The sequence below is a fragment of the Mobula hypostoma genome, chromosome 4 (assembly GCF_963921235.1).
Source record: "Mobula hypostoma chromosome 4, sMobHyp1.1, whole genome shotgun sequence".
In the NCBI taxonomy this organism is placed as follows: domain Eukaryota; kingdom Metazoa; phylum Chordata; class Chondrichthyes; order Myliobatiformes; family Myliobatidae; genus Mobula; species Mobula hypostoma.
Window position 1 is genome coordinate 72,020,070 of NC_086100.1, and position 9,637 is coordinate 72,029,706.

The window sequence follows — 9,637 nt, forward strand, 5'->3', positions numbered from 1 at the left end:
TCCGTTTCAAGCTCCAGTTCTAGTTGCTCTTCTTTTGTTGTTACTATTGGGCAGTTTTTGAATCTGGTGGCCCGCAGATAATGAACACTGAGCAAACAAAGTAGGATGGGTAGTCAATCTCAAGAGGGGATTTTTTTTTTTTAATATAAAGTAACCATATTATACTCTGTTCAATTTAACTAAATAAAAATTCAAAATAGAAATCATTCAATTCAATTCAAGTTTAATTGTCATTCAACCATACATGATTACAGCCAAACAAAGCAACATTACTCTGGGGTGAAGGTACAAAACACAATACCAACAGTCTCACACACACAAAGCTCCCATAGCACAAATAAGATAGCAAGAACATAAAGGTATCAGTAAGATACAGCCACACAATAAAAGAGCCGAAACTCAAGCCGCCAAAGCTGCAGAAATCTGCAGTCAACCACAAGAGAGTTTGTCTTCTGCTGAGTGACACTGGGGGGCGACACTGACTCCAGCCTGGATGCTGCACCATGCCACCCCCGGTGGAGCGTACTGGCTCTGAAGCCTCTCTCCTGGTGGCAGTAAACAGCCAACATGGTGGCTTGAGGCCTAGTCCTTGCTGTGAACGAGCCCATGCAGCCCCCTCCCATTCCCCCCACCCCCTCCACCAATAAATCAGTGAATCGAACTTGCAGCATTTCATATTAACAATGGCCAAAAGAGTCTTGCAGTCACAAGCAAAGTGACCGAGATAGTCACTCACTATTAGACTGCACATCTCCTTCGACTCAGGCAGCGACACAATGCACAGCTCCTTCACTTTCTCCCCCAGTGAGAAACTCGCTGATGTGGTAGACCTGCAGTACTTTAAATTCTTAATGTTCAGCAGGATCATGTGATGAGTAAAAATGCACAGTTGATGCAAGTTCTTCAAATAATGTAAAGATTTAACATCAAATAATCAAAACAATGCTTCGTATGCTATTGAATAAACATCATGTCATTAATTATAAACATATTATAAACATATCATTCACAGTGAATTCTTTTGGCTGTAGAAATTACAAAATAAGCAACATCTTCCTTTGCAATGTTTCCCATAATATTTGCATTGAATCTGATCTTAATGTGCAACCAACTATATGAGATAAAAAGGGAAAATGATTTTCATTTATATAGGAACAGATGTGACATTGTAAGTCACTATAATGCCAGAAGTGTATTTAATTAAGTGTAGTCCCTGTTTCTGCTTGGCATATTGTAAGAATGATATGGACTACAGATTTTAATGACTCGGCAGCTGGCAGTGAGGAAGCTATGAAAGTCAGCAATGTTCATTTTAAAGTGACGTCAGATATCTTGGGGGTTTGTAAGGCAGGAGCAGGTTACAGAAAGAGGACAAGACCATTGAAAAGATTTGAAAATGATAAAAGCTTCAAAGTTAAAAAGGTTCTTAATTGCAATGTAGCTGATGGGAATAATGCTGGTGGAAATTTGGACATAAGCATCAGAGACTTCATTGAGTACAAATCTACAGAGAGAAGATTGCCATCAAGTGTTCACTATAGAACATAGAGCAGTACAGCACATTACAGGCCCTTCAGCCCACAACATTGTGCCGACCCTCAAATCCTGCCTCCCATATAACCAACCCCCACCTTAAATTCCTCCATATACCTGTCTAGTAGTCTCGTAAACTACACGAGTGTATCTGCCTCCACCACTGACTCAGGCAGTGCATTCCACACACCAACCACTCTGAGTAAAAAACCTTCCTCTAATCTCCCCCTTGAACTCCCCACCCCTTACCTTAAAGCCATGTCCTCTTGTATTGAGCAGTGGTGCCCTGGGAAAGAGGTGCTGGCTATCCACTATCTATTCCTTTTATTATCTTGTACACCTCTATCATGTCTCCTCTCATCCTCCTTCTCTCCAAATAATAGTGACTATAATAAATTCACTATAATAGTGAACCTTACATGTCACAAAGACATGGATTATAAGCAGAAGCAGAAATGTGTCATGTTACAATTGTGGAAGTAGGTGACCGAAATGGTGGTATAGAGATATGAGATCTGAAAATCAACTCAAATCAGGCAATGTTGCAAATAATCTAGTTTAGACTCTGTTAGGGAGAAGCTTAAAGCCAGTGGCAAGGAAGTGATGTCTCTGCTGGGGCTGAAGATTTTTGGCTTAATATTTGAGCAGAGGATGAAAGTTCAGATCTGAGTGTCAAACAAAAGGTCCAACAGTTTAAAGAGAGAAAAAAGGTTGGAGGGGTTATAGTAAGGTAAAACTGAGTGAAATCAATACACAGGTGGAATGTAGTGCCATATTTTCTATGCAATGTATTTATTGAGAACGATTTCGATTCCATGTCGGAATTGAAGTTTGCCTTGGTGCAATTCTTCCAGCACAGAGATCAAACCAGGATTCTGGTTTTTTTGCCTGGCAAACTTCTGTTAGCTCCAGACAGGCAAAGCAAAATTCAACTTGGCACCTGCAACAGATAATATTTTTACATCCCTTTAGGTTGTGTTCGAGCAGCTTACCACATGTGGGGCAGGCTCGAATGGAAGGGCAATTCTTCACTACAGTATCTAAGAGGTTGATTAATGGGCAAAGGCGTAGTGTGTCCAGTTCCACATTGGTGCACCCTTCATTATCACATCTGTCAGAACGTGGGCCACGTCCCTTCCATGGTTTCAGGCACTGCCAACAGAACTCGTAAACACTCCCCTTTTCTGCAGTACAGATAGTGCAGCGGACACTCAAGTTACTCAGGTCTGTGCGTTCAACATATGTTCCACATCCAGAACACTGAATAAAAGATAAGCAAAACAACATTTGGTGAAATAAATTACTTCACACTGATAACCCTTTCAATGCATGCACCTAAATATAGAGGCATGCAAAAGTTTGGGCACCCCGGTCAAAATTTCTGTTACTCTGAATAGTTAAGTGAGTAGAAGATGAACTGATTGCCAAAAGTCATAAAGTTAAAGATGAAACATTCTTTTCAACATTTTAAGCAAGATTAGTGTATTAAAGTTGTACAAAACAAAAATAGAGTGAAAAAATGGAAAGGAGCACCATGCAAAAGTTTGAGCACCCCAAGAAATTTGAGCTCTCAGATAACTTTTACCAAGGTCTGAGACCTTAATTAGCTTGTTAGGGCTATGGCTAGTTCACAGTCATCATTAGTGAAGGCTAGGTGATCCGAATTTCAAAGCTTTATGAATACCCTGACTCTTCAATCCTTGTCCCAACAATCAGCAGCCATGGGCTCCTCTAAGCAGCTGCCTAGCGCTCTGAAAATTAAAATAAACGATACCCACAAAGCAGAAGGCTATAAGAAGATAGAAAAGCGTTTCCAGGTGGCTGTATCCTCAGTTCATAATGCAATTAAGAAATGGCAGTTAACAGGAATGGTGGAGGTCAAGTTGAGGTCTGGAAGACCAAGCAAACTTTCCACAAGTACTGATCGTAGGATTGCTAGAAAGGCAAATCAAAATGCCCATTTGACTGTAAAAGTCCTTCACGAAGATTTAGCAGACTCAGGAGTGGTGATGCACTGTTCTACTGTGCAGCAGCACCTGCACAAATATGCCCTTCATGGAAGAATCATCAGAAGAAAACCTTTCCTGCATCCTCACCACAAAACTCAGCATCAGAAGTTTGCAAAGGAACATCTAAACAAGCCTGATGCATTTTGGAAGCAAGTCCTGTGGACTGATGAAGTTAAAATAAAACTTCTTGGCCGCAATGAGCAGAGGTATGTTTGGAGAAAAAAGGGTGCAGAATTTCATGAAAAGAAGCCCTCTCTAACTGTTAAGCACGGGGGTGGATTGATCATGCTTTAGGCTTGTGTTGCAGCCAGTGGCACAGGGAACATTTCACTGGTAGAGGGAAGAATGAATTCAATTATACACCAGCAAATTCTGGATGCAAACATCACATCGTCTGTAAAAAAGCTGAAGATGAAAAGAGGATGGCTTCTACAACAGGATAATGATCCAAAACACACCTCAAAATCCACAATGGACTACCTCAAGAGGTGCAAGCTGCAGGTTTTGTCATGGCCTTCTCAGTCCCCCAATCTAAACATCATCAAAAGTCTGTGGATAGACCTCAAGAGCAGTGCTCAAATGATCAACTTCCACAAAATGATCAAACTTTGTTCAATTCCTGATGAAATATGCTTCTTTTCTGAGAATTTGCATTTGTATGCTTACTAGGTTACACCTTAAATCTTTCCACCATATCCTGCTAAACTGTGGGGCTCAGGGGTAGATTACAATTTTTAAAAATGCATTCTTGGTAATTAGAAGACAATAGAGAAATTAGTTTGTGTTAAGAATATTGAGCATAGAAGCAAAATGAATGTGTTACTTCATATAAATTTACTGATTCTAAATTGCACATATATAGTTTCTACCCACAAAATGTGGACATGGATATGTGAATCTATTGCGTCAATTTGGACATGCTAATCAAAGAGGTAACTCAATTAAATATATATTATATGCTGACAACAAAGTATTTTCTATGATGCAAATGCAGTGCAGACAAACATTGAAATGCACACTTTGAGACTTACTGATTTGTGAGATCAGATTGTGAGACACTTGATTGTCAGACTTACTGATTTGTATTCACAGTACTCAGCTGCAGCCAGCACAGCAACTGTTTCCTCAAAATGCAGTTGCTCCTCTCTGGTCAGTACTGCCAGCTTGCGAACTTCATGGTAGGGCCATTCCTGTCCACATGCCTGTCCATCATCTTTCAACGCTGGGCAGTAGAATTTGTACTGACCCTGTAATTTCAAATTTGATTAAAATTGAATGGTTTAAGTTGCCTTCTTCCTAGATAATGAGAATGGCAGAAATAACTTTCTCATTTTACCCAACTCTTCAATGCCAGTTCTCTCTCTCAAATCACTGTCTGAGCCCAGGAGTGTTGAACACTGATGTCCAATCCAGTGCAAGGAAGATTCACCACATTGTTTATTCCTCATGAGGAGAGATTAAATTAACTATGTTTGTATTTACTAGAGTTTAGAAAAATGAGAAGGAATCTAAGTCATGACCAACTTGAGTTGGTTGAAGGTAAACTTTTTACAAGTTACACTCTCAACGCCACCTGCACCCACAATATTTTTACCAGATAGAGTGTGGTCAGGTACTCCTTGGTGGAGGCACTAAAGATTTCTACATTCTCTCAGGTCTTTGGAACAAATTCTCCTGACAAAATGTAAAATCAAAGAAATTATTGAAAATAAAGCTGCAGTGTAGATCTATTTATATTTTTACAGTTATATGGAACTTCTAAGTTCACAAATCTCAATTTCTTACCCGATCCAGAAGGCTCCGACACCATGCAGTCAGTGAGTTTGGATCTACTGCATGTTTGCAGGACATTTCTGCCCGCAAAATATTGGGATCATAGTCTCCTGAAACAACAAGTAATGCAGTCATTTTACCCTATTGAAATGATGAGTCGCTGAGTATTTGCATCGAAAATCAGCCAGAAAATGAAAAATAACTGAATCCACAGACTGCTATATTTCTTGGAAATCTAAATATGAAAATAGCTATGAGGAGCAAAAGCCACAATGGATTTGGTCTTTTAAATATTGTTTCTGCTAATGCTCCTATTCTATTCAGTAGTACCTTCCAATTGTAGAAAATAACTATAAATATTCTCAAGGAAAACATGCAATTGAGACCCTGTTCCCAGAATATTGATCATCATCCATCGAAATGTTTCACATACTGTATTGGCTGACAGCTGTGAGTAAATTGGAATGAAATGCCTGAAATAGGCTTTACTGAATAGGGTTGAAATATCCTTCACAGTGGTCCTGGAGAGACAGGGATTTAAATGTCAATGGTCTAGAACAATGCTGCAGGCATCATGGAAATATTATCTGAGCACTTTTCTTCATTTCCTTGATGCTGGGACACATCAACAGTGATGTAACCTGGGGTCATTGGGTGTTTCGGGTCTTTTGACATCAGACTCTCACACAGGTGACCCAACCAGAGTTGATCAGGCCCTGGCTTGAGTCCCAGTGGCACTGGTCCTCTGGTCACACCTCTTAATCCAAAGTTTTCTGGAGGTTTGTTCAGCAGCCTTTGTAATGGTCCTGGTGGCTCTTTTCTTTACAGACCCCATAATTCCAAAGAGAGAGAGTATGTTCTGCCCAGCGAATGGCCAGCAAAATCTCTACACCCCATCTCCACAGGCTCACATTGTTCCCTTCACCCCTGCCTCTGGCACCGCTCTTCTAGCCCTTGGTATTTGGCTTTCTTAGGTTCAAATGCCTCTTCATTCTGATCTTCCCAGGGAACTGTCAGCTCTACCATTCATTGTTAAAACATATCAGAGATGAGAATGCAGACAAGTAAATGGACTGTTTGATTTGCTAAATGCCTGGTTCCAGCCTATTCAGGTATTGGCTGTCCCCATGGAACAGTTCACTTTTCACCATATCTGTGTCCAGGGCTCCATGAATTGGAACCTATTTCTCCCACTTCAGTACCTGAGCCAACCAATCAACTCCAGGGTCACACTGAGGAATTTTTATGTTTGTAGTGAGGCTTCTTTAGAACTTCTGCTTATTCTTGAAAGGAAGAGTATTTCGATCCCTACACATACTGCCCCTTATTACCACTATATGCACTTTCACTCTTGCATTCACTTGTACATATGAAGGTCTGCTGACAGTATTTAGACAGGTTTTAGATATTGAAAGCCTGAGGTTCAGTGACCCTAAAATCTTAGTGCACCATGAAACAAAAATTACCATATTTGATCCATGACTGTTTATTACAGATTAAACCTTCATATGTGATTTGAATCTAGCAGTAAATTCAAGTTTCAATCTTCCAAAATACTTCCAGTAATACAAAAAAGTTGTATTTATACTTACCTGTGATATCATCTTTTCCTTGCACAAATTTTAGAGTTTGATCATTTTGGTCGTAACGTTTCTCTCCCTGTTCTGGTACAGTGGTCATTTTCAAACTTTCTGTAATTGAACTCTCTCTGGAAAGTCCCTTCACCAATAATCCCGGAAGAAGGCAACTACCACTATCAATCATGTGATACTGCACTTTATCAGCTCGTGCTTATTTGCAGCATGTAAGACACACCCCTTCAGGAAAGGAAACTGAATACATTAACACTTTCCTTTCCACATGGTAATGTTTACAGCCAATTCTTCACACTGTTCAGGGATGGGTTATGATTTTATGTACGAGTTCTGCTTCCATGGGTTACACTGGTGACATGCACGTCTTTGCTTGACATTAATTACACCAAGAATGTGCATCAATAGATGTTGCAGGTGCTCCCAAAATGGGCCAATGGTAATTTTAGGACCCTGTGATATTAAAGGAATGACAATATTGAGTAGGTGAAGGATCTGAAGGGAAACCAGCCCAGGGTTGTTGCTGTTCGTGTCCTTCTGCATCATAGCAATGAAACAGGAGGTAGGTACCTCCAGATCCCTTTGGGGACTTGCTGCCATGCATTGTGAATATGGTAACCATGCAGGGGTTTTTAATGGAGGAGATAAATATTATGCCTAACATTAAGAATGCCGGTTATGTGAACTTTTCTGCCTCTTGATATTGCTGACATGTTGATACAGCTCCAGCCATTCAGCCGAGTATTTCTCCAGCTTCCTGTCTCAAATAATCTAGTGTAATGCCCTGGATAAGATTTCCACTAGACAGTGAGGTACTTCACTTTAGCACTTTTCTGTAAAAGCAGTGTGCCCTGCTGGAAAGAGTGTTTTGAATTTGGCTAAAGATAAGGAGCTATGTTGTCCTACTTAGGAATGTTGTGTCAGTCAGCTGGGATTGTGGGATGTGAAAGAAGGTTCTAGAGATCTGGGTGGAAGCGTTTTCTGAAGGACAGTAGTCTGGTTTGGACTCTTTTGGTGGGAGGTGTGGAGAGAAGAGCACCAGGGAAGACATCTGGAGGATCCTATCTGAACGGAAGACCCGATGGCAAGGAGCACTTCATGAGGCACAGGATTCCTAGAATGGAAGTTCTACTTGCAGCTGGGAATGAGAATTCAGCACCGTGAGTAAAAAGATACAACCCTGACCACTCCCAAATGAGCTCCAATGTTTGTGTGCACATTGGACTGGTTTAACTGTAATGGGCCCTTTTAATTTCTTTTCTTTTTCCTATTACTGTTTGATAAAGCTGAAATTGGTAAATATATTTGTGTTCTTGGAGCATTATAAGAGGGCTTCAACAGATGGAGTACCAAGCACTCAGTCTCTGTCCTGCTATTGCAATCACAGATTTCAATAGGCAGCCAATATTTTGCTCCATAGCAACAGGCAAAATGTCAAATACATGAGATTTTATAATAGATGGTGCCCCAAGGCCAAAGGAGACAGATTTGTTTTTTTTTGCTGTTACCACAAACTGACAAGTTGTGAATACTGGCCCATTATCAGTTCAAATCAGATTGGTAGTAAAGTGGAGACACAAGAGATTGTAGGTGCTGATATTTAGAGCAAAAATAAAAACTTATACGCAAGACACATCCCTCCTGAATTCCTTTCCACATTTCAGATGCTGTCAAGGACATCTCCTATGCTACTTCCACCCTGGAAAGTTTTCCAAAGATGCTTGAGTTTCACCCTACCCTACAAAGGCATGTTGGTGAATGGGTTCATTGGTCACTATAAATTATCCAACATTCTGTGAATGGTAAGAGAATTGGAGTGGAGTTAATGAGTGTGAGAGAGAAAGTATGATATGTATGGGGAAATGTGTATCCATGGGTTTTCTCTGATAACTGCCATAGACTCAATGGGACAAATAACCTCCTTCTAAGTTGTTAGAAAACAAATACCTTTTGGCACAGTAAAGTCAGTGATAAACATTTGTAGTTTTTATGTGAGAATTACAGCTGCCAACTTGTACAAGGTCCCACCCACAAAGAGCGTTGTGATAGTGACAGGTTATATATTCAATATGTTCAGATTCATATTGTTATAGAAATCCCTTTAGAAGCATATAATTTCTCATTGCTCATTCTAACAAATAGAAGCCTGTTTACAATTAATTGAGTTCTCATTTCTCAGTTCATAGGCTGAAAGATTTTGACACTAGATGTGTTCATCTTAAGTGCTGAGTTTCGACAGTGCTTTGCTAATCTTTCACTGCATTAACTCCATTTTAATTACTTAAGTCCTGTAACTTAGAAGTAAAAATAATATTCCCATCTAGTTCAGAATATTAATATTTTTATGCATTACACACAAAATGCTGGAGGATTATCAAAGACAAAGGATTCACAATTGGAGGCCATAATATAAATAACATCAGATATGCTGATGACATCATACTAATAGCTGACTCAGAAACAAAACGTCAAGAACTACTCACTATAGTGGCAGCAGAAAGTAATTGCAGAGGCCTCTCAATCAATACCAAGAAGACAGAAAGCATGGTCATCTCCAGAAAGACAAACATCCTACAATGTGTGATCAAGATCGGAAATACAAACATCAAACAAGTCAACAAATTCAAATATCTTGGCAGTCTAATAACAAGTAATGGCAGGTGCGACACAGATATCAAATACAGAATAGCAATGGCGAAAGCAGCTTTCCAAAAAAGGACCGTTTTAACA

At 39.9% G+C, this 9,637-nt stretch overlaps 1 protein-coding gene across 1 annotated transcript; it reads right to left on the reverse strand.

Annotated features, from left to right (window-relative positions):
- Positions 1-217: 217 nt before the first annotated feature.
- LOC134344827 (uncharacterized) lies at positions 218-7,051 on the reverse strand. The gene is made up of 4 exons (XM_063044931.1): positions 6,908-7,051; positions 5,328-5,425; positions 4,619-4,789; positions 218-2,793 (listed from the first exon to the last, which is right to left on the reverse strand). The coding sequence occupies exons 1-4, from the start codon at positions 6,993-6,995 to the stop codon at positions 2,326-2,328; spliced, it is 825 nt and encodes a 274-aa protein (XP_062901001.1). The 5' UTR covers positions 6,996-7,051; the 3' UTR covers positions 218-2,325.
- Positions 7,052-9,637: the final 2,586 nt, after the last annotated feature.